The sequence below is a fragment of the Pseudoliparis swirei genome, chromosome 21 (assembly GCF_029220125.1).
Source record: "Pseudoliparis swirei isolate HS2019 ecotype Mariana Trench chromosome 21, NWPU_hadal_v1, whole genome shotgun sequence".
In the NCBI taxonomy this organism is placed as follows: Eukaryota; Metazoa; Chordata; class Actinopteri; order Perciformes; family Liparidae; genus Pseudoliparis; species Pseudoliparis swirei.
Genome location: NC_079408.1, coordinates 1,563,297 through 1,587,479, shown reverse-complemented (window position 1 = coordinate 1,587,479; position 24,183 = coordinate 1,563,297). Strand labels below are relative to the sequence as shown.

The 24,183-nt window shown below is 53.2% G+C and overlaps 1 protein-coding gene across 3 annotated transcripts; it reads left to right on the top strand.

The window, feature by feature from the left end:
* Positions 1-785: 785 nt before the first annotated feature.
* On the top strand, positions 786-7,183 carry LOC130212202 (zinc finger protein 260-like). 3 transcript variants are annotated; one of them, XM_056443360.1, is made up of 6 exons: positions 786-1,060; positions 1,358-1,439; positions 1,523-1,629; positions 1,968-2,314; positions 5,521-5,579; positions 5,714-7,183. In XM_056443360.1, the coding sequence occupies exons 1-6, from the start codon at positions 862-864 to the stop codon at positions 7,020-7,022; spliced, it is 2,103 nt and encodes a 700-aa protein (XP_056299335.1). In that variant the 5' UTR covers positions 786-861; the 3' UTR covers positions 7,023-7,183. The 3 variants fall into 3 exon arrangements, with proteins under 3 accessions (XP_056299335.1, XP_056299336.1, XP_056299334.1); XM_056443361.1 differs by having other exon boundaries at positions 786-1,069; positions 2,079-2,314; XM_056443359.1 differs by having other exon boundaries at positions 786-1,069.
* The last annotated feature ends 17,000 nt before the right edge of the window (positions 7,184-24,183 follow it).

The following is a 24,183-nucleotide window of genomic DNA, read 5'->3' as shown; positions in this document are numbered from 1 at the left end:
AAAAAAGAAGAAGAATCACTGACATCTGCCACGTGATGAGTGATTACTGACGTGTGTGATTAGAACTTTCCCACCCCCTCGTTATCGGGCCCCAGAGAAAAAGTGGATTAAAAAAATGTATTATCCAAATGAGAAAAATATTTTATTTTGAAAAATATTTGTATTTAAATAAGATATTTTATTTAAAAAATAATTTTTACAAATATTTTTATTTTAATAAATATTTCATTTTGAAAAATATTTCATTTAGAATTTTTTTTTTTTAAAGGAGAAGAAGAAGAATCCACTAACATCTGCCACGTGATGAGAATATCACTGACGTCATGCGACTACAGGGCCGCAAAAAAAATTATTATCCAAATCAGAAAAATATTTCATTTTGAAAAATATTTTATTTTGGAACATATTTTATTTTGAAATGTTTTTATTTTGAAAAATATTTATTTTGAGGAAAAAGAAGAAGAATAATGCACTAACATCTGCCATGTGATGAGTGTTCACTGACGTCATGTGACTACAGACGCCATCTTGTTTGAGTGCTTTAGAACTTTCCCACCCCCTCATGACCGGGCCGCAGAGAAAAAGTGGATTAAAAAATATATATATATATTATCCAAATCAGAAACATATTTTATTTTGAAAAATAAAATATTTTGAAAGAAGAAGAAAGAGAAAGCTAAAGGAGAAGGAGAAGGAACATAAGGGCACCTTTGGCTCAGGTCTTGGTTTCTACTCGGACGCCATTAACGCACGCACCAGAAACCGGAAGCCTCGCTGAGCTCGTGAGCTCCCCGAACGCGTCCAGCTCAAGTCGCGCTGCGCGTGGAGTTTGAGTAGAAACGCGTTTCCGGTCCGAGCAGGATGTCGCGCGCGGAGGTCCTGAGGGGGTTCGTCACGCGCACGCTCGCCGCGGCCGCGCGCGAGATCCTCGCGGCCGTGGACAGCACCGTGAGCGGCTACGAGGAGGAGGCGGCGCGCTTCCGGCGCGAGGCGGAGCGGCAGCGGCGGGAACTGGAGCTCCTCGCGCCGCCGGCGGCGCGCGACGCGGCGGGATCAAAGGGTTCTTTAAGTACTCTGCTTCTCTTTGACGCGGCTGACTGTTAGTGACGTCAACACCGGTGCTGTTGGTGACGTCACTAAAAAACAAAACAACTCACTTTTATATTCTTACTTTGGGTTCATTTTTATTTATACACGTTTTAATAATATTAATAATAAAATATTATGAATAATAATAATACAATATTTAAGAAGATCGTTTACAGTGACAATAAACTTCTACTTAATAAATAAATTAAATGGAGAAAACAAAATTCCACGAATGTAAACTGTAAATATTAAATATTCCCTCTTGCAGGCCGGAGCCTCGGCCCGGTGGAGGAAGAGCAGGGTGATGAAGAGGAGGAGCACCAGGAGGACTCGGATGAAGCTCCATCAAGGTTCCTTTATATTGACCTTTTTACACATGTACATATTCATCCTTAAAGCTCTCCATTAACCCCCCCCCCCCCCACACACACAGATGTAAGAAGAGGAAACTTAGCAGACCTCAGATCAGCGACTCACAGACTCACCTGGACCTCAGGGTCCGGATCCTGGACCCTCAGACCTCCGTGCTCTCAAACAGCGGTATGAGTTAAAACCCTTTCTGGTTGTTGTTTCACATGTTCTCACTTCCTGGTCTCCTCCTGGTCACTTCCTGGTTTCTTTCTACTCTCCTCCTGGTCACTTCCTGGTCACCTCCTGGTCTCTTTCTACTCTCCTCCTGGTCACTTCCTGGTTTCTTTCTACTCTCCTCCTGGTCACTTCCTGGTTTCTTTCTACTCTCCTCCTGGTCACTTCCTGGTCACTTCCTGGTCACCTCCTGGTCTCTTTCTAGTCTCCTCCTGGTCACTTCCTGGTTTCTTTCTACTCTCCTCCTGGTCACCTCCTGGTCTCTTCCTGGTCACCTCCTGGTCTCTTTATAGTCTCCTCCTGGTCACTTCCTGGTCTCTTTCTAGTCTCCTGGTCACTTCCTGGTCACTTCCTGGTCACTTCCAGGTCACTTCCTAGTCTCTTCCTGGTCTCGCCTCCCTCAGTTCTGAAGAGGAGCCCGGTGCTGGCCCTCCGGTGTCCCCGGGGCCTGGGGGAACCGGCCCTGGTGGATCTGCTCCGGTCTTCGTTCCCTCGCCTCGCGGCAGACGGCCAGCGCTTCGACGTGTTGGCGGCGGACGAGAGGCGGAGCCTAACACCTCTGAGGATGACCACGCTGGAGGAGCTCCAGAGGAAGAGCGGCAGCTCGGGGGGGAAGTGGACGCTCTACGTCCGGCTCAAGGTACCGACCGCTCCGGTAGTCCTCTAGACCTCTAGTGTAGTTGTGACAGGTTTGTGGCCGTCACCGGTAGGTTTGCCCCCTAAGCCCCAAGGAATGCGCAACCAGAGGGAACGTTGGTAACGTGTTTTTATTTGAGCGCTCTGACCGCCGACTGTGTCTCTGCTCATGGCTCCCCTCTTCCTCCTGTCCAGCTCCTTTATGGGGACAGAGCCTCGCAGATACACAACCCCAGATTGTCATCAGCTGGTCTGATTGTCCTCAGACCAGCTGATGACAATCAGACACCGTTCCCTGAACCACACCCCCGCTCCACCCACTCTGCAGCCGAGCTTAAACACCCCCCGCTGCCACATACCTCCACCGCCCGACTTAGGCCGGGCCAACATCCGGCCTAACCTACTCCCCCTCCCCCCCATGAGAGCGGGAGAGGAAGTCGGCCACGACCATCTGTGCCCCCGGCCTATGGATCACTTTGAAATTAAAAGGCTGTAAAGCCAGATACCACCGAGTGATTCGGGCGTTGGTATCTTTCATGCGGTGGAGCCATTGGAGCGGGCGTGGTCCGACCAGAGGGTGAATGAGCGTCCCAGGAGGTAGTAGCGCAGGGAGTCGACCGCCCACCGGATGGCGAGGCACTCCTTCTCCACCGTGCTGTACCTGCCCTCCCTCTCCGACAGCTTGCGGCTGATGTACAGCACGGGCGGTCAAACCTCTACCTGCTGGGACAAACGGCCCCAGCCCTCTGTTCGACGATCGGTCTGCAGAGTAAAGGAGAGAGAAGTTAGGTGTGTGGAGGAGTGGTTCCCACAGAGAGCTTGCTTTACCTCCTCAAACGCCAACTGGCACCGCTCCGTCCACTGGACCGGATCTGAGGCACCTTTCCGGGTCAGGTCAGTCATGGGGCTGGTCAGCTCCGCAAAGTTCGGGATGAACCGCCTGTAATAGCCCGCCAGCCCCAAAAACTGCCTCACCTCTTTTTCGTCTTGGGCGCGGGCAGGCTGCGATGGCGGCGGTCTTGTCCACCTGAGGCGCACCTGCCCGGCGCCCAAGTGGTACCCCAGATACCGTACCTCCCTCCGTCCAACTGCACACTTCCCGGGTTGGCGTGGCCCGCCTGCCTCAGGGACTCCAGCACCGCGCCCACCCGCTGCACATGCTCCGCCCAGGTGGTGCTGTGTATGATCACATCATCCAGGTAGGCGGCAGCATATGCAGCGTGCGGCCGCAGCACCACGTCCTTGAGACATTGAAAGGTGGCTGCGGCTCGAACAACCCAAAAGGAAGCGTGGTGAATTGGTATAACCCAAACGGAGTGGAGAAGGCCGTTTTTTCCTTAGACTCTGGCGACAGAGGAATCTGCCAGTAGCCCTTGGTTAAATCCAGTGTCGTAAAGAAACGCGCAGTGCCCAGTCGGTCCAGGAGCTCGTCGACCCGGGCATCGAGGAAGCATCGAACCGTGACGCATCATTCACTCTGCGATAGTCCACGAGAACCGAATAGACCCATCCTTCTTGACCACAAGAACAATGGGACTACACCAGGCACTGTGGGACTCTTCTATTACCCCCATCTCCAGCATTGCAGCCAATTCCCGCTGAACCACCTTTCTCTTGTGTTCCGGTAACCTGTAGGGTCGTAAACGCACCGTCACGCCCGGAGGAGTCTCAATCTGGTGCTCTATGAGGTTTGTGCGTCCTGGAAGGAGAGAGAACACATCAGCAAACTGCTTTTGCAACCGGGCAATGTCTGTTTTCTGGGTCCCGGAGAGACGGTCTTCACAAAGGAGCGAGGCCGGATTGGTGGATTTTGGGACCTCAGGCCCCAGCTCCTCTCTCTCAGATACCGAGGACACCAGAGAAACAGACTCCGCCTCCTCCATGCTTTTAGGAGGTTGAGGTGGTAAGTCTGTGTAGCTCCGCCCTATCAGAACGCACCACCTCATAGTCGACATCCCCACTCGCCGTGTGACCACAAAGGGCCCTTGCCACTTGGCGAGGAGTTTAGAGCTGGAAGAAGGAAGCAATACAAGTACCTTCTCTCCCGGTGTGAATTGTCTCAGCCTGGCACCTCTGTTGTACAGCCGCTGCTGACGCTCCTGGGCCTGGAGCAAATTCTCACGTGACAGCTGACCCAGTGTGTGGAGCTTTGCTCGCAGGTCCAGGACGTGTTGGATCTCGTTCTTACTGGTGCTCGGCCCCTCCTCCCAGTTTTCTTTAATGAGGTCGAGCACCCCCCGTGGAGTCCTGCCGAACAAAAGTTCAAAGGGCGAAAATCCCGTGGAGGCCTGGGGAACCTCCGGTACTTCAAACCACAGAGCGTCAAGCCCTTTTTCCCAACTTCGTTCATCGTCATTAATAAATTTACGGATCATGGACTTCAAAGTCTTATTCAGACGCTCCACCAGACCGTCGGTCTGTGGGTGGTACACACTGGTCCGAATAGACTTGATGCCCAGTAACCCGTAAAGTTCTCTCAGTGTTCTTGACATGAACTGGGTGCCCTGGTCAGTCAGAATCTCTTCGATTCCGACTCGGAGATGACCTGAAACAGCGCCTGCGCGACACTCTTTGCAGAAATGTTGCGCAAGGGCACCGCCTCCGGTATCGTGTTGCGTAATCCACGAAGACTAACACAAAGCGATATCCGCGTGCACTCCGGTGAAATGGCCCGATGAGGTCCATAGCGATTCGCTCAAATGGAACCTCCATTAATGGCAGAGGGCGCAACGGTGCCCTCGGAATGGCCGGAGGGTTTACCAATTGACACTCCGGGCAGGACGCACACCAACGGCGCACATCCGCCCGGATGCCCGGCCAATAAAATCGGGTCATTATCCGGTCCAGAGTTTTATCATACCCCATGTGACCAGCCATCGGGTTATGACAATCAGACACCGTTCCCTGAACCACACCCCCGCTCCACCCACTCTGCAGCCGAGCTTAAACACCCCCCGCTGCCACAGTAGTCCTCTAGTCCTCTAATATAGTCCTCTAGTCCTCTAATCTAGTCCTCTAGTCCTCTATTGTAGTCCTGATTAAAGTCTCTTAGAGCAGAGATTTAAAAAGAGGAGAATTCGTCCGGCTCGTCTTCCTGATGAAGAGTTTATCGCGATGTGTTCAAGGACCTCTGGAAACATCACCACCTCTGGATCGTGGCCTGTGGCGTCTAAAGGGTTAAAGACCTTCTGTTTACTTTCATTTCAACAGGAGAACAAGAAGGATCCTCCGACCGAAGAATCGGAGCCGGATGGAACCGGACCTCACAGGTGAGCCAATAGAAACGCTCCGGGCCGACGGAGCGATCCCATTGGTCGACGAGTCTGGAGATGACGAAAGAGTTTTAGGACCTTCGGCAACGTGGGAAACCGTAACCTCAACTTTACTCCTGGTGTCCCGGCAGCTCCCTTCAGGAGGAGGAAGACGAGGCACGCCCCCGAGACATGGAACCGGAGGAAGATGAGGAAGCTGAGGGCGAGGAAGGTGGGACGCCGGAGCCGGCCGAGAGCAAAGGTGACGACCATGGCGTTGAAAAGGAGGAAGAAGAGGAGGATCACAGCGGCGGCCATTTGAAACAGGACAAGAGCGACGAAGAGCCGGAAGGAAACGAGGAAGAGTCAAAAGGAAACGAGGAAGAGCCGAAAGGAAACGAGGAAGAGACGAAAGGAAACGAGGAAGAGCCGGAAGGAAACGAGGAAGAGCCGGAAGGAAACGAGGAAGAGCCGGAAGGAAACGAGGAAGAGACGAAAGGAAACGACTGCAAACGGCAGTCGGAGACGACGAGGGAAGTAAAAGCCGGATGTTCTGTCTCTAAGAGGACGAAGAAGAGCGGAGACGTCCGGTCCTGCAAAGCCTCCTCTTCCTCCTCCTCCTCCTCTTCCGGCGTCGCGCCGGGGGCGGAGTCGCTCCTCGGCGAGCGCTCCTCCTCCTCCCTCTCGGGGGAGAAACCCCACGAGTGCGACGTCTGCCGCGCCGTGTTCCCCTCCGAGGCGTCGCTGGCAGTTCACCAGAAGCTCCACCAGGGGGCGGAGCCGGAGCGCCCCGCTTCGTTCCCCCGCCGCCGCGGGACGCACGCCGCCGCCAAGAAGAAGACGACGCCGGCGACGCACCTCTGCGGCGTGTGCGGCAAATCCCTCAGCGACTACCGGTCCCTGACCCGCCACAAGGCGACCCACTCCGGGGAGAGACCCCACGGCTGTCCGGTGTGCGGCCGGCGCTTCAAGCTGCCCGGCACGCTGCGGCAGCACGAGAAGATCCACGCCGCGCACCGCGAGCGCTCGCACCTCTGCCACGTCTGCTGCAAGATGTTCCTCACCGCCAAGCAGCTGCAGATCCACCTGCGGACGCACGGCGGCGAGAAGCCGTACCGCTGCGGTGAGTGCGGCCGCGGCTTCACCGCCAAAGGGCCGCTGACCGTCCATACGCGGGTCCACACGGGGGAGGCGCCCTACCGCTGCGGCGAGTGCGGCTGGGCCTTCAAGCGCAAGGTCAACCTGGACAACCACGTGACGGTGCACTCCGGCCTCAAGCCCTTCGTCTGCGGTGTCTGCGGCAAAGCCTGCGCACGCAAGGCCTACCTGACGGTGCACATGCGGACGCACAGCGGGGAGAGACCCTACGAGTGCCCGCTGTGCCACAAGGCCTTCACCCAGAGCCACTGCCTGAAGACGCACATGAAGAGCCACCCGGGGGCCGGTGGTGGGGCCACGTGAGCCACTTCCTGTTCTACACTTCCTGCTTTACACTTCCTGTTTTACACTTCCTCCCGTGATGATGTGAATTATTTGCGTTTATCTCTAATTTAAATTCAAGTTGTGTGAAGTTGTCTGGACACTGTGTGTTGCATGAAACTACAATAAATATCTGGACCTGAGGCTGTCAGGTGGTGGAATGAGGAACCTGGTGAACTCTATATGATATATATACATATATATATATATATATATATTTTTAAACTATAATAATAAGTCATTTTTCTATAGTTCACAATGGAATTAAAGGCACACCAGTTGCATGAAAGGGAATCCGGTCACATTGTTGTTGTGAAACTAAATCTCTAAATAACGAAAGTTTATATATATATCTATATCTCTCTCTATATATATGTATATATATATACTAGGGCTGTCAGCGTTAACGCGTTAATCTATGCGATTAATTTGGCCGCGTTAACGCACTAAAATATTTTAACGCAATTAACGCACCTTTTTTTTTGTTTTTTTTGTTTTGTTTTTAAACCGCGGCAGTACGGTTTGACACTGTTTCCGTTTTTAAAACAATTATTTCTCCGCGAAAATAAGGAGCAGAAATCAGTTTAACTCGTGGATGAATCAGTCGGGTTTCCTCCTGCTCCTCCTTCCTTCCGTCTCCCCCTCTGATACACAGAGGAACGAAGGGGCGACGTGTCGGGTGACGCGGCGCGGAAAGAACTCGTCACACGAAACCTTCACCATGATTTGTCAATCCGTTTCGGTAAAAACAACCAATGAACACTCAGTAAATCACAAAGGACCTCCCACCTCACAGGTTAGGCTCATTTAGCAGCCTGTCAGTCAGAGAACCAGAGAACACGGCGTGAGGACAATGAGGCTCATTTCAGAGCTGAGATTGTTCTGGAATGTTTGATGTATAACACGTGGGGGTATGTCACATGCAAAAGACTTTAAACAGTGAATTTAATTTATTTTGTAAAATGTATAAAATGCCCCCAGCCTCCAGAGGGTGAACGTGACATATGTGAATGTCAGTCAGTTACCAAGGCCACTGGTTCTGCTGTTCAGTGTTAAAGATGACAGGACCAATGGGGTCTCAATATATTATTATTTTTTACTAATCTGATGTTTCACTGAAGAAACAATTTATCATCCACGATATTAAATACCTCGCTGGCACTGTATATGTAGGAGCCTCTTTGAAAACACAGCTCTGTGTGAAGTTTTGTCTTTAAAAAGAAGGAAAACACTTTTAAGCTGACATCGCGATTAATTAATCGCAATTTCAAAATGTGCGATTAATTAGTTAATTTTTTTTAATCGATTGACAGCCCTAATATATACATATGTATGTATATATTTATATGTATATATATACATATATATATATGTATATATATATTAGGGCTGTGAAACGATTACAAATTTTAATCAGGTTAATCACAGGTTTCTGTGGATTAATCATGATTAATCACATATTACCGATATTCTCGGTATATTTTTGTGAGAACATAAAGATTTATGACAAAAGACGGATATATACATTTATACACAGGGGGGCTCGGCGTGCCGCAGTCGCCATAGGAACAGCAGCGAGGTCATCAGGTTGCTAGGCAGACTGAACCACAGCGTGGACATGAACAGCACACGCTGCTGCCGCTGACGGCGTGGCGCTCAGCACGAGGCACAGCAGGTTCCCCCCGAAGCGCAGCGCCAGCACGCCGTCACGTCCAGGATGACGCGGAACGCCCGCCGCCCTCGTCCGGCCTCGGATGCACGAGAGCGCGGAGCACCAGGCCGCTGCAGAGGGCGAGGACGAGAAGGCGCAGGGTCGGCGGCGCGGAGGAGAGGGAGGAGGAGGAGAGGGAGGAGGAGGAGGAGACGTCGGAGAAGATGGAGACGGTCACTCTGGACCGGAAACATGCCATCATGGAAAAGGAGGTGGAGTTAGAGGGGAGATGGGGAGGAGCCAGATTAGGGAGGACATCAAGGGAGGAGGAGTTGACTGACATGTTTATAAACATGGAGGCCTGAAGAGGAGGGGGGGAGGAAGAGGAGGTTAACGTCAGAAGCAGATGTGATGATCGTGTCTCATCAACAGCGTGATACAAAAACACGACTCAGACTAGTGCCCTCAGACTAGTGCCCTCTGACTAGTGCCCTCAGACTAGTGCCCTCTGACTAGTGCCCTCAGACTAGTGCCCTCTGACTAGTGCCCTCTGACTAGTGCCCCCAGACTAGTGCCCTCAGACTTGTGCCCTCAGACTAGTGCCCTCAGATTAGTGCCCTCTGACTAGTGCCCTCTGACTTGTGCCCTCAGACTAGTGCCCTCAGACTTGTGCCCTCAGATTAGTGCCCTCAGACTTGTGCCCTCTGACTAGTGCCCTCAGACTAGTGCCCTCAGACTTGTGTACTCAGACTAGTGCCCTCAGACTAGTGCCCTCAGACTTGTGCCCTCTGACTTGTGCCCTCAGACTAGTGCCCTCAGACTTGTGCCCTCAGATTAGTGCCCTCTGACTAGTGCCCTCTGACTTGTGCCCTCTGACTAGTGCCCTCAGACTAGTGCCCTCTGACTTGTGCCCTCTGACTAGTGCCCTCAGACTTGTGCCCTCAGACTTGTGCCCTCAGACTAGTGCCCTCTGACTTGTGCGCTCTGACTAGTGCCCTCAGACTAGTGCCCTCAGACTTGTGCCCTCTGACTTGTGCCCTCTGACTAGTGCCATCTGACTTGTGCCCTCTGACTAGTGCCCTCTGACTAGTGCCCCCAGACTTGTGCCCTCAGACTAGTGCCCTCAGACTTGTGCCCTCAGATTAGTGCCCTCTGACTAGTGCCCTCTGACTTGTGCCCTCAGACTAGTGCCCTCAGACTTGTGCCCTCAGATTAGTGCCCTCTGACTAGTGCCCTCTGACTTGTGCGCTCTGACTAGTGCCCTCAGACTAGTGCCCTCTGACTTGTGCCCTCTGACTAGTGCCCTCAGACTTGTGCCCTCAGATTAGTGCCCTCAGACTAGTGCCCTCTGACTTGTGCCCTCAGACTTGTGCCCTCAGACTAGTGCCCTCTGACTTGTGCGCTCTGACTAGTGCCCTCAGACTAGTGCCCTCAGACTTGTGCCCTCTGACTTGTGCCCTCTGACTAGTGCCCTCTGACTAGTGCCCTCAGACTAGTGCCCTCAGACTTGTGCCCTCAGACTAGTGCCCTCTGACTTGTGCGCTCTGACTAGTGCCCTCAGACTAGTGCCCTCAGACTTGTGCCCTCTGACTAGTGCCCTCAGACTAGTGCCCTCTGACTTGTGCCTTCAGACTAGTGCCCTCAGACTAGTGCCCTCAGACTAGTGCCCTCAGACTAGTGCCCTCAGACTAGTGCCCTCAGACTAGTGCCCTCAGACTAGTGCCCTCAGATTAGTGCCCTCAGATTAGTGCCCTCAGACTAGTGCCCTCAGACTTGTGCCCTCAGATTAGTGCCCTCTGACTAGTGCCCTCTGACTTGTGCCCTCAGACTAGTGCCCTCAGACTTGTGCCCTCAGATTAGTGCCCTCAGACTAGTGCCCTCTGACTTGTGCCCTCTGACTAGTGCCCTCAGACTTGTGCCCTCAGATTAGTGCCCTCAGACTAGTGCCCTCTGACTTGTGCGCTCTGACTAGCGCCCTCAGACTTGTGCCCTCTGACTAGTGCCCTCTGACTAGTGCCCTCTGACTAGTGCCCTCAGACTAGTGCCCTCAGACTTGTGCCCTCAGATTAGTGCCCTCAGACTAGTGCCCTCTGACTTGTGCCCTCTGACTAGTGCCCTCTGACTTGTGCCCTCTGACTAGTGCCCTCTGACTAGTGCCCTCAGACTTGTGCCCTCAGACTAGTGCCCTCAGACTTGTGCCCTCAGACTAGTGCCCTCTGACTTGTGCGCTCTGACTAGTGCCCTCAGACTAGTGCCCTCAGACTTGTGCCCTCTGACTAGTGCCCTCAGACTAGTGCCCTCTGACTTGTGCCCTCAGACTTGTGCCCTCAGACTAGTGCCCTCTGACTAGTGCCCTCTGACTAGTGCCCTCAGACTAGTGCCCTCAGACTTGTGCCCTCTGACTTGTGCCCTCTGACTAGTGCCCTCTGACTAGTGCCCTCAGACTAGTGCCCTCAGACTAGTGCCCTCAGACTTGTGCCCTCAGACTAGTGCCCTCTGACTTGTGCCCTCAGACTAGTGCCCTCAGACTAGTGCCCTCTGACTAGTGCCCTCAGACTAGTGCCCTCAGACTAGTGCCCTCAGACTTGTGCCCTCTGACTAGTGCCCTCAGACTAGTGCCCTCTGACTTGTGCCCTCAGACTAGTGCCCTCAGACTTGTGCCCTCAGACTTGTGCCCTCAGACTAGTGCCCTCAGACTTGTGCCCTCAGACTAGTGCCCTCAGACTAGTGCCCTCAGACTAGTGCCCTCAGACTAGTGCCCTCAGACTTGTGCCCTCAGACTAGTGCCCTCAGACTAGTGCCCTCAGACTAGTGCCCTCAGACTTGTGCCCTCTGACTAGTGCCCTCAGACTAGTGCCCTCAGACTTGTGTACTCAGACTAGTGCCCTCAGACTAGTGCCCTCAGACTTGTGCCCTCAGACTAGTGCCCTCAGACTAGTGCCCTCAGACTAGTGCCCTCAGACTAGTGCCCTCAGACTAGTGCCCTCAGATTAGTGCCCTCAGACTAGTGCCCTCAGACTTGTGCCCTCAGACTTGTGCCCTCAGACTAGTGCCCTCAGACTAGTGCCCTCAGACTAGTGCCCTCAGACTAGTGCCCTCAGACTAGTGCCCTCAGACTAGTGCCCTCAGACTTGTGCCCTCAGACTAGTGCCCTCAGACTTGTGCCCTCAGATTAGTGCCCTCTGACTAGTGCCCTCTGACTTGTGCCCTCAGATTAGTGCCCTCAGACTAGTGCCCTCTGACTTGTGCCCTCTGACTAGTGCCCTCAGACTTGTGCCCTCTGACTAGTGCCCTCAGACTAGTGCCCTCTGACTTGTGCCCTCTGACTAGTGCCCTCAGACTTGTGCCCTCTGACTAGTGCCCTCAGACTAGTGCCCTCTGACTAGTGCCCTCTGACTTGTGCCCTCAGACTTGTGCCCTCAGACTAGTGCCCTCAGACTTGTGCCCTCTGACTTGTGCCCTCAGACTAGTGCCCTCTGACTTGTGCCCTCTGACTAGTGCCCTCAGACTAGTGCCCTCTGACTTGTGCCCTCAGACTAGTGCCCTCAGACTTGTGCCCTCAGACTTGTGCCCTCAGACTAGTGCCCTCAGACTTGTGCCCTCAGACTAGTGCCCTCAGACTAGTGCCCTCAGACTTGTGCCCTCAGACTAGTGCCCTCAGACTAGTGCCCTCAGACTTGTGCCCTCAGACTAGTGCCCTCAGACTAGTGCCCTCAGACTAGTGCCCTCAGACTAGTGCCCTCAGACTAGTGCCCTCAGACTTGTGCCCTCAGACTTGTGCCCTCTGACTAGTGCCCTCAGACTAGTGCCCTCAGACTAGTGCCCTCAGATTAGTGCCCTCAGACTAGTGCCCTCAGACTAGTGCCCTCAGACTAGTGCCCTCAGACTAGTGCCCTCAGACTTGTGCCCTCTGACTAGTGCCCTCAGACTAGTGCCCTCAGACTAGTGCCCTCAGACTAGTGCCTCAGACTAGTGCCCTCAGACTAGTGCCCTCAGACTAGTGCCCTCAGACTAGTGCCCTCAGACTAGTGCCTCAGACTAGTGCCCTCAGACTTGTGCCCTCAGACTTGTGCCCTCAGACTAGTGCCCTCAGACTAGTGCCCTCAGACTTGTGCCCTCAGACTTGTGCCCTCAGATTAGTGCCCTCAGATTAGTGCCCTCAGACTTGTGCCCTCAGATTAGTGCCCTCTGACTAGTGCCCTCAGACTTGTGCCCTCAGATTAGTGCCCTCTGACTAGTGCCCTCAGACTTGTGCCCTCAGACTAGTGCCCTCAGACTAGTGCCCTCAGATTAGTGCCCTCAGACTAGTGCCCTCAGACTAGTGCCCTCAGACTAGTGCCCTCAGACTTGTGCCCTCTGACTAGTGCCCTCAGACTAGTGCCCTCAGACTAGTGCCCTCAGATTAGTGCCCTCAGACTAGTGCCCTCAGACTAGTGCCCTCAGACTAGTGCCCTCAGACTTGTGCCCTCAGACTAGTGCCCTCAGACTAGTGCCCTCAGACTAGTGCCCTCAGACTAGTGCCCTCAGACTTGTGCCCTCAGACTAGTGCCCTCAGACTTGTGCCCTCAGACTAGTGCCCTCAGACTAGTGCCCTCAGACTAGTGCCCTCAGACTAGTGCCCTCAGACTAGTGCCCTCAGACTTGTGCCCTCAGACTAGTGCCCTCTGACTTGTGCGCTCTGACTAGCGCCCTCAGACTTGTGCCCTCTGACTAGTGCCCTCTGACTAGTGCCCTCAGACTTGTGCCCTCTGACTAGTGCCCTCAGACTAGTGCCCTCTGACTAGTGCCCTCTGACTTGTGCCCTCAGACTTGTGCCCTCAGACTAGTGCCCTCTGACTTGTGCCCTCAGACTAGTGCCCTCAGACTTGTGCCCTCTGACTAGTGCCCTCTGACTAGTGCCCTCTGACTAGTGCCCTCTGACTAGTGCCCTCAGACTAGTGCCCTCAGACTTGTGCCCTCAGACTAGTGCCCTCTGACTTGTGCGCTCTGACTAGTGCCCTCAGACTAGTGCCCTCAGACTTGTGCCCTCAGACTAGTGCCCTCTGACTTGTGCCCTCAGACTTGTGCCCTCAGACTAGTGCCCTCTGACTTGTGCGCTCTGACTAGTGCCCTCAGACTAGTGCCCTCAGACTTGTGCCCTCAGACTTGTGCCCTCTGACTAGTGCCCTCAGACTAGTGCCCTCTGACTTGTGCCCTCAGACTAGTGCCCTCAGACTTGTGCCCTCAGACTAGTGCCCTCAGACTAGTGCCCTCAGACTAGTGCCCTCAGACTAGTGCCCTCAGACTTGTGCCCTCTGACTAGTGCCCTCAGACTAGTGCCCTCAGACTAGTGCCCTCAGACTAGTGCCCTCAGACTAGTGCCCTCAGACTAGTGCCCTCAGACTAGTGCCCTCAGACTAGTGCCCTCAGACTAGTGCCCTCAGATTAGTGCCCTCAGACTAGTGCTCTCAGACTTGTGCCCTCAGACTTGTGCCCTCAGACTAGTGCCCTCAGACTAGTGCCCTCAGACTAGTGCCCTCAGACTAGTGCCCTCAGACTTGTGCCCTCAGACTAGTGCCCTCAGACTAGTGCCCTCAGACTAGTGCCCTCAGACTAGTGCCCTCAGACTTGTGCCCTCAGATTAGTGCCCTCTGACTAGTGCCCTCTGACTTGTGCCCTCAGACTAGTGCCCTCAGACTTGTGCCCTCAGACTAGTGCCCTCAGACTAGTGCCCTCAGACTTGTGCCCTCAGATTAGTGCCCTCAGACTAGTGCCCTCTGACTTGTGCCCTCTGACTAGTGCCCTCAGACTTGTGCCCTCAGATTAGTGCCCTCAGACTAGTGCCCTCTGACTTGTGCCCTCTGACTAGTGCCCTCAGACTAGCGCCCTCAGACTTGTGCCCTCTGACTAGTGCCCTCTGACTAGTGCCCTCAGACTAGTGCCCTCAGACTTGTGCCCTCAGATTAGTGCCCTCAGACTAGTGCCCTCTGACTTGTGCCCTCTGACTAGTGCCCTCTGACTTGTGCCCTCTGACTAGTGCCCTCTGACTAGTGCCCTCAGACTTGTGCCCTCAGACTAGTGCCCTCAGACTTGTGCCCTCAGACTAGTGCCCTCTGACTTGTGCGCTCTGACTAGTGCCCTCAGACTAGTGCCCTCAGACTTGTGCCCTCTGACTAGTGCCCTCAGACTAGTGCCCTCAGACTAGTGCCCTCAGACTAGTGCCCTCAGACTTGTGCCCTCAGACTAGTGCCCTCAGACTAGTGCCCTCAGACTAGTGCCCTCAGACTTGTGCCCTCAGACTAGTGCCCTCAGACTAGTGCCCTCAGACTTGTGCCCTCAGACTTGTGCCCTCAGATTAGTGCCCTCTGACTAGTGCCCTCAGACTTGTGCCCTCTGACTAGTGCCCTCTGACTTGTGCGCTCTGACTAGTGCCCTCAGACTAGTGCCCTCAGACTTGTGCCCTCTGACTTGTGCCCTCTGACTAGTGCCCTCTGACTAGTGCCCTCAGACTAGTGCCCTCAGACTTGTGCCCTCAGACTAGTGCCCTCTGACTAGTGCCCTCAGACTAGTGCCCTCAGACTAGTGCCCTCAGACTAGTGCCCTCAGACTAGTGCCCTCAGACTAGTGCCCTCAGACTAGTGCCCTCAGACTAGTGCCCTCAGACTAGTGCCCTCTGACTAGTGCCCTCTGACTAGTGCCCTCAGACTAGTGCCCTCAGACTAGTGCCCTCTGACTAGTGCCCTCAGACTAGTGCCCTCAGACTAGTGCCCTCAGACTAGTGCCCTCAGACTTGTGCCCTCAGACTAGTGCCCTCAGACTAGTGCCCTCAGACTAGTGCCCTCAGACTAGTGCCCTCTGACTAGTGCCCTCAGACTAGTGCCCTCAGACTAGTGCCCTCAGACTAGTGCCCTCAGACTAGTGCCCTCAGACTAGTGCCCTCAGACTAGTGCCCTCAGACTTGTGCCCTCAGACTAGTGCCCTCTGACTAGTGCCCTCAGACTAGTGCCCTCAGACTTGTGCCCTCTGACTAGTGCCCTCTGACTAGTGCCCTCTGACTAGTGCCCTCAGACTAGTGCCCTCAGACTTGTGCCCTCAGACTAGTGCCCTCTGACTTGTGCCCTCTGACTAGTGCCCTCAGACTAGTGCCCTCAGACTAGTGCCCTCTGACTAGTGCCCTCAGACTAGTGCCCTCAGACTAGTGCCCTCAGACTAGTGCCCTCAGACTAGTGCCCTCAGACTAGTGCCCTCTGACTTGTGCCCTCAGACTAGTGCCCTCAGACTTGTGCCCTCAGACTTGTGCCCTCAGACTAGTGCCCTCAGACTAGTGCCCTCAGACTAGTGCCCTCAGACTAGTGCCCTCAGACTAGTGCCCTCAGACTAGTGCCCTCAGACTAGTGCCCTCAGACTAGTGCCCTCTGACTAGTGCCCTCAGACTAGTGCCCTCAGACTAGTGCCCTCAGACTAGTGCCCTCAGACTAGTGCCCTCTGACTAGTGCCCTCAGACTAGTGCCCTCAGACTAGTGCCCTCTGACTAGTGCCCTCAGACTAGTGCCCTCAGACTAGTGCCCTCAGACTAGTGCCCTCAGACTAGTGCCCTCAGACTTGTGCCCTCTGACTAGTGCCCTCTGACTAGTGCCCTCAGACTAGTGCCCTCTGACTAGTGCCCTCAGACTTGTGCCCTCAGACTAGTGCCCTCAGACTTGTGCCCTCAGACTAGTGCCCTCTGACTTGTGCGCTCTGACTAGTGCCCTCAGACTAGTGCCCTCAGACTTGTGCCCTCTGACTAGTGCCCTCAGACTAGTGCCCTCTGACTTGTGCCCTCAGACTTGTGCCCTCAGACTAGTGCCCTCTGACTTGTGCGCTCTGACTAGTGCCCTCAGACTAGTGCCCTCAGACTTGTGCCCTCTGACTAGTGCCCTCAGACTAGTGCCCTCTGACTAGTGCCCTCAGACTAGTGCCCTCAGACTTGTGCCCTCAGACTAGTGCCCTCTGACTTGTGCGCTCTGACTAGTGCCCTCAGACTAGTGCCCTCAGACTTGTGCCCTCTGACTAGTGCCCTCAGACTAGTGCCCTCAGACTAGTGCCCTCTGACTTGTGCCCTCAGACTAGTGCCCTCAGACTAGTGCCCTCAGACTTGTGCCCTCAGACTAGTGCCCTCAGACTAGTGCCCTCAGACTAGTGCCCTCAGACTTGTGCCCTCAGACTAGTGCCCTCAGACTAGTGCCCTCAGACTAGTGCCCTCAGACTTGTGCCCTCAGATTAGTGCCCTCTGACTAGTGCCCTCTGACTTGTGCCCTCAGACTAGTGCCCTCAGACTTGTGCCCTCAGACTAGTGCCCTCAGACTAGTGCCCTCAGACTTGTGCCCTCTGACTAGTGCCCTCAGACTAGTGCCCTCAGACTAGTGCCCTCAGACTAGTGCCCTCAGACTTGTGCCCTCTGACTTGTGCCCTCTGACTAGTGCCCTCTGACTAGTGCCCTCTGACTAGTGCCCTCTGACTAGTGCCCTCAGACTAGTGCCCTCAGACTTGTGCCCTCAGATTAGTGCCCTCAGACTAGTGCCCTCTGACTTGTGCCCTCTGACTAGTGCCCTCTGACTTGTGCCCTCTGACTAGTGCCCTCTGACTAGTGCCCTCAGACTTGTGCCCTCAGACTTGTGCCCTCAGACTAGTGCCCTCAGACTTGTGCCCTCTGACTTGTGCGCTCTGACTAGTGCCCTCAGACTAGTGCCCTCAGACTAGTGCCCTCAGACTTGTGCCCTCTGACTAGTGCCCTCTGACTAGTGCCCTCAGACTAGTGCCCTCTGACTTGTGCCCTCAGACTTGTGCCCTCAGACTAGTGCCCTCTGACTTGTGCGCTCAGACTAGTGCCCTCAGACTAGTGCCCTCAGACTAGTGCCCTCTGACTAGTGCCCTCAGACTAGTGCCCTCAGACTAGTGCCCTCTGACTAGTGCCTCAGACTAGTGCCCCCAGACTAGTGCCCTCAGACTAGTGCCCTCTGACTAGTGCCCTCAGACTAGTGCCCTCAGACTAGTGCCCTCAGATTAGTGCCCTCAGACTAGTGCCCTCAGACTAGTGCCCTCAGACTAGTGCCCTCAGACTTGTGCCCTCAGACTAGTGCCTCAGACTTGTGCCCTCAGACTAGTGCCCTCAGACTAGTGCCCTCAGACTTGTGCCCTCAGATTAGTGCCCTCAGACTAGTGCCCTCAGACTTGTGCCCTCAGACTAGTGCCCTCAGACTAGTGCCCTCAGACTTGTGCCCTCAGACTAGTGCCCTCAGACTTGTGCCCTCTGACTAGTGCCCTCAGACTAGTGCCCTCTGACTTGTGCCCTCAGACTAGTGCCCTCAGACTTGTGCCCTCAGACTAGTGCCCTCAGACTAGTGCCCTCAGACTAGTGCCCTCAGACTAGTGCCCTCTGACTAGTGCCCTCAGACTAGTGCCCTCAGACTAGTGCCCTCAGACTAGTGCCCTCAGACTAGTGCCCTCAGACTAGTGCCCTCAGACTTGTGCCCTCAGACTAGTGCCCTCAGACTAGTGCCCTCAGACTTGTGCCCTCAGACTAGTGCCCTCAGACTAGTGCCCTCAGACTAGTGCCCTCAGACTTGTGCCCTCAGACTAGTGCCCTCAGACTAGTGCCCTCAGACTAGTGCCCTCAGACTAGTGCCCTCAGACTAGTGCCCTCAGACTAGTGCCCTCAGACTTGTGCCCTCAGACTAGTGCCCTCAGACTAGTGCCCTCAGACTAGTGCCCTCAGACTAGTGCCCTCAGATTAGTGCCCTCAGACTAGTGCTCTCAGACTTGTGCCCTCAGACTAGTGCCCTCAGACTAGTGCCCTCTGACTAGTGCCCTCAGACTAGTGCCCTCAGACTAGTGCCCTCAGACTTGTGCCCTCTGACTAGTGCCCTCTGACTAGTGCCCTCAGACTAGTGCCCTCAGACTAGTGCCCTCAGACTAGTGCCCTCAGACTAGTGCCCTCTGACTTGTGCCCTCTGACTAGTGCCCTCTGACTTGTGCCCTCTGACTAGTGCCCTCTGACTAGTGCCCTCAGACTTGTGCCCTCAGACTAGTGCCCTCAGACTTGTGCCCTCAGACTAGTGCCCTCTGACTTGTGCGCTCTGACTAGTGCCCTCAGACTAGTGCCCTCAGACTTGTGCCCTCTGACTAGTGCCCTCAGACTAGTGCCCTCTGACTTGTGCCCTCAGACTTGTGCCCTCAGACTAGTGCCCTCTGACTTGTGCGCTCTGACTAGTGCCCTCAGACTAGTGCCCTCAGACTTGTGCCCTCTGACTTGTGCCCTCTGACTAGTGCCCTCTGACTAGTGCCCTCAGACTAGTGCCCTCAGACTTGTGCCCTCAGACTAGTGCCCTCTGACTTGTGCGCTCTGACTAGTGCCCTCAGACTAGTGCCCTCAGACTTGTGCCCTCTGACTAGTGCCCTCAGACTAGTGCCCTCAGACTAGTGCCCTCTGAATTGTGCCTTCAGACTAGTGCCCTCAGACTAGTGCCCTCAGACTAGTGCCCTCAGACTAGTGCCCTCAGACTAGTGCCCTCTGACTAGTGCCCTCAGACTAGTGCCCTCAGACTAGTGCCCTCAGACTAGTGCCCTCAGACTAGTGCCCTCAGACTTGTGCCCTCAGATTAGTGCCCTCTGACTAGTGCCCTCTGACTTGTGCCCTCAGACTAGTGCCCTCAGACTTGTGCCCTCAGATTAGTGCCCTCAGACTAGTGCCCTCTGACTTGTGCCCTCTGACTAGTGCCCTCAGACTTGTGCCCTCAGATTAGTGCCCTCAGACTAGTGCCCTCTGACTAGTGCCTGCAGACTAGTGCCCTCAGACTTGTGCCCTCAGACTAGTGCCCTCAGACTAGTGCCCTCTGACTAGTGCCCTCTGACTAGTGCCCTCAGACTAGTGCCCTCAGACTTGTGCCCTCAGACTAGTGCCCTCAGATTAGTGCCCTCAGACTTGTGCCCTGACTAGTGCCCTCAGACTAGTGCCCTCAGACTAGTGCCCTCAGATTAGTGCCCTCAGACTAGTGCCCTCAGACTAGTGCCCTCAGACTAGTGCCCTCAGACTAGTGCCCTCAGACTAGTGCCCTCAGACTAGTGCCCTCAGACTAGTGCCCTCAGACTAGTGCCCTCAGACTAGTGCCCTCTGACTAGTGCCCTCAGACTAGTGCCCTCTGACTAGTGCCCTCTGACTAGTGCCCTCAGACTAGTGCCCTCAGACTAGTGCCCTCAGACTAGTGCCCTCAGACTAGTGCCCTCAGACTAGTGCCCTCAGACTAGTGCCCTCTGACTAGTGCCCTCAGACTAGTGCCCTCTGACTAGTGCCCTCTGACTAGTGCCCTCAGACTAGTGCCCTCTGACTAGTGCCCTCAGACTAGTGCCCTCTGACTAGTGCCCTCAGACTAGTGCCCTCAGACTAGTGCCCTCAGACTAGTGCCCTCTGACTAGTGCCCTCAGACTAGTGCCCTCAGACTAGTGCCCTCAGACTTGTGCCCTCAGACTAGTGCCCTCTGACTAGTGCCCTCAGACTAGTGCCCTCAGACTAGTGCCCTCAGACTAGTGCCCTCTGACTAGTGCCCTCAGACTAGTGCCCTCAGACTAGTGCCCTCAGACTAGTGCCCTCAGACTAGTGCCCTCTGACTAGTGCCCTCAGACTAGTGCCCTCAGACTAGTGCCCTCTGACTAGTGCCCTCAGACTAGTGCCCTCAGACTAGTGCCCTCAGACTAGTGCCCTCAGACTAGTGCCCTCAGACTAGTGCCCTCTGACTGACTAGTGCCCTCAGACTAGTGCCCTCAGACTAGTGCCCTCAGACTAGTGCCCTCAGACTAGTGCCCTCTGACTAGTGCCCTCTGACTAGTGCCCTCAGACAAGTGCCCTCAGACTAGTGCCCTCAGACTAGTGCCCTCAGACTAGTGCCCTCAGACTAGTGCCCTCAGACTAGTGCCCTCTGACTAGTGCCCTCTGACTAGTGCCCTCAGACTAGTGCCCTCTGACTAGTGACCTCTGACTAGTGCCCTCAGACTAGTGCCCTCTGACTTCTGCCCTCAGACTAGTGCCCTCAGACTAGTGCCCTCAGACTAGTGCCCTCAGACTAGTGCCCTCTGACTAGTGCCCTCAGACTAGTGCCCTCTGACTAGTGCCCTCTGACTAGTGCCCTCAGACTAGTGCCCTCTGACTTCTGCCCTCAGACTAGTGCCCTCAGACTAGTGCCCTCAGACTAGTGCCCTCAGACTAGTGCCCTCAGACTAGTGCCCTCTGACTAGTGCCGTCTGACTAGTGCCCTCAGACTAGTGCCCTCTGACTAGTGCCCTCAGACTAGTGCCCTCAGACTAGTGCCCTCAGACTAGTGCCCTCTGACTTCTGCCCTCAGACTAGTGCCCTCTGACCAGTGCCCTCAGACTTCTGCCCTCAGACTAGTGCCCTCTGACTTCTGCCCTCAGACTAGTGCCCTCAGACTAGTGCCCTCAGACTAGTGCCCTCTCTCGTCTCTCTCTTGCTACCTGAGCAAAATGGCTTGTACCTCTGACTTGAAATTATCTTTAGGGGGCAAATATTGAGAGCTGTGTGGAGGCAATGCCTTGAATGAGTTCATCGTTCACACAGCATGGTGTCACCATGACATGTGTTGTAAACAGAGAAGAACTCATCTTGCTGAACATGAACAAATGAAACGAGAGCCTGGAACTTGTATGCTGGGCGTTTATTGCAGTAAAGTTAAGAAGCTTGTGTGTTTCAGGTTATCATGAAAGAGACTGGTCCACCAGCAGCACATGTGAAAGCAAACGGCAGCAGGTGATGATTACATTGTCTTGATGCACATGAAATGTTGCTGATCTTCGCAGTCATCATCTTTCCAGAGTCCCCAGTCTGGAAGGAAATGACACAAGACATCACATTCAGGGCATCAGGAGCTTCAGAGTCAAACTTCCTTTCATGGTTCATCAAACACATTGTCAGCATTCAAACTGAATCATCTTGTTGGTCCACACATTTAGTCACATGTCCTGCTTAGAGCAGACGGATAAAGGACCTCATGCGGATACTTTATGTCTTAAAGTGATCGTTTCAACTTCACTTTTAAACTTAAACCATGTTTTGAGATGTGCATACCCATACTAGAACAAGTGTATGTCCTCAACCACAAAGGCTATTTAAATAATAACGGTGTTAGAATAAAGGTAAGACTTGTGAAGTTTGTTCAGATGGGTATATAGCAGTAGATATATAACTGGTTAATAGTTATTGAGGAGAATACACAGAAACAGGACAATCCATATTTCTCAACTGGATGCAGTATTTGTAATATGTTGCTGATGCTTTGTCCGAGAAGAAGTTTAAAGATTACGTGTTAATCTGTGTGTTGTGGGTGTTACGTAGCATTAATCAGTTTGACTGTAGCATTTTGCTAAAGGGCCCAAGAGCTTTAAACGTGGTGCATGTTCCATATTTGTTAGACATATTCATATTTGGTAATGTTTGTCTTCGGTGGTTAAGTTGTGTTTGGAGGATGTACACATAGCATACATATTCCTGTCGCCCAGGCTCTGTTTAATATGTTGTACATCATCATTGTATTGGTTCATGATTCTTGGCATGTGTGGAGAGGCGTGTCTCCCCTTAGAATGGGACTCAACAGGAGGTCACCTGTTCATGAGTAGGTGCACTTTCATGATACGTGATCATTAGGCTCATCAATCTCTATTTGTTTACCTTCCGGGTTCATCACAACGCAGTTGACTTCTCCACCATCATCGTCCGTCTGACCAGGGTACCATGGATCAAACTCCAGATCAAATCCATCATCGTCCATGGACTTCTCCTGAAGAACACAGAGGTGATCATCAGTGATGACATGTGACACATTCTCCAACCCGTCGGCTCACAATGAGACGTTTGCTGCTTACCGCGGATCTTATGACTCCAATCAGGAAGGAGTCAAGATCAGGGTTGTCATGTAAAGTGACACAAGAGGCTTTCATCATCTCTTCTGGAGTGTTGAATGCCACCAACACACTGTCGGTGCTGTTGCAGTGTTCTGAAATCAACAGAAACGGGAGTGTGAGTCGTCAACACCACGTTATCGTCACATACAACAGATGAGGATAGATGTATTAGAATTATTATATTTGTCTAATGTGTGTGTTACCTGTGCGTCATCGAAGGACTTTGGAGTTTGGAAGTATTTAGCACAGTGTTGGACATCAACGGGTCCATCCTCACTACAAGAAACATTTCGATATCATCACAAAGTGACTGAAGTTCTTCCGCTGTGGGAAGAAAAGAGCTTTACTCAGCACCTCCATTGGTTTGAGTGTAATGAGGTGTTGGTGATGGTGAGCTACTTACTGTGAGACTGGGCTGAGACGGCGTTCAGGATGCCCACCGCCAGCAGGACAGCAGTTACCACAGTCACATGCATGACTCTCTCCATCCTAGAGGGGAGAATGTAATGATGAGCCTCACAGACTTCAGTGAAGAGAAAAAGCTCACCACAGATGTGTTCTGGTTCCTCGGTGCTCCTCGCTCTGATTGTCAGGTCGCTCCTTCTCTCTCTTTTAAACTCACCCCTGTGCCCTGTGGACATGGCAATGCTCTGTCAATATCCCAAAGGGATCATATGATTTATGATGAGAGCAAACACAGCATTAAAGAAAGCCCTTGCAACTGGGAGACAGTCTTGTTGAAGGTGTGGGGAACACTCAGTTCAGGTGACTTGGGGTTTGTTTCATCCCCCGGTCTGATCTGACCGTCACTAGGTTTACTGGACGGTGGAATTAAATATGTTAAAGCGTTTCTTTGGACTCGAACTTCTTCTGCAAACTTTCAGTTACAGCCTCCATTCAACGATCAGAATATTCAGCTCACTCCGGACATTCCTGCCGTAATTTGACTTGTTTCTAATTTGTATTCTTTTCAAAATATTAAGCTTTTTAAAAAGGATTGTATAACTACTTAAATTAATGGAGATACTCTTGAATTCCTGTTAAACCTACTTTCAGCTAGGAACATTTAAAAGTTAATTTAGGGATTTGAGTCAGCTGAATATTATTTGCCAACCTCACCATTCAACTTTACACATCCAGTGTTTGTTAAACCAAACTATCTTTGGTGGTTCTCGTTGATGATAACTGCCTCCTGGCTCTAAATGGTCTAACATATTAGATTAATTCATAATTCAGATGTTCCTCTAACATTTGAACAGCTTCGAGGCCTGAGGCGATGACAAACACCTGACCTGAGCTCAAAGTCATCGTCTCACAGAGAGAGAGAGAGAGACAGAGAGAGAGAGAGACAGAGACAGAGAGAGAGAGAGAGACAGAGAGAGAGAGAGACGTTGTAAGCGTCCAGGTCTCCGATGTGTTTCTAGAAGTTAACCTCCATGCAGTCATGGCCTGATGTCACAGAGCCACACGGCCCTCCAGTCCCTTCATGTTCTCCACTTGCTTCTTCCCATAGATAAGCGGCCATGTTGGCTTCCCCAGAAAGATAGTGGTGGAGCTGCCACTTTT

Bases quoted from the DNA above. Each gene is read 5' to 3' on its own strand.
- LOC130212202 (XM_056443359.1), top strand. From the start codon at position 862: ATGTCGCGCGCGGAGGTCCTGAGGGGGTTCGTCACGCGCACGCTCGCC. The intron at 1,440-1,522 runs GTTCCTTTATAT...CCACACACACAG, and splicing joins TCGGATGAAGCTCCATCAAG to ATGTAAGAAGAGGAAACTTA. The intron at 2,315-5,520 runs GTACCGACCGCT...TCATTTCAACAG, and splicing joins CGCTCTACGTCCGGCTCAAG to GAGAACAAGAAGGATCCTCC.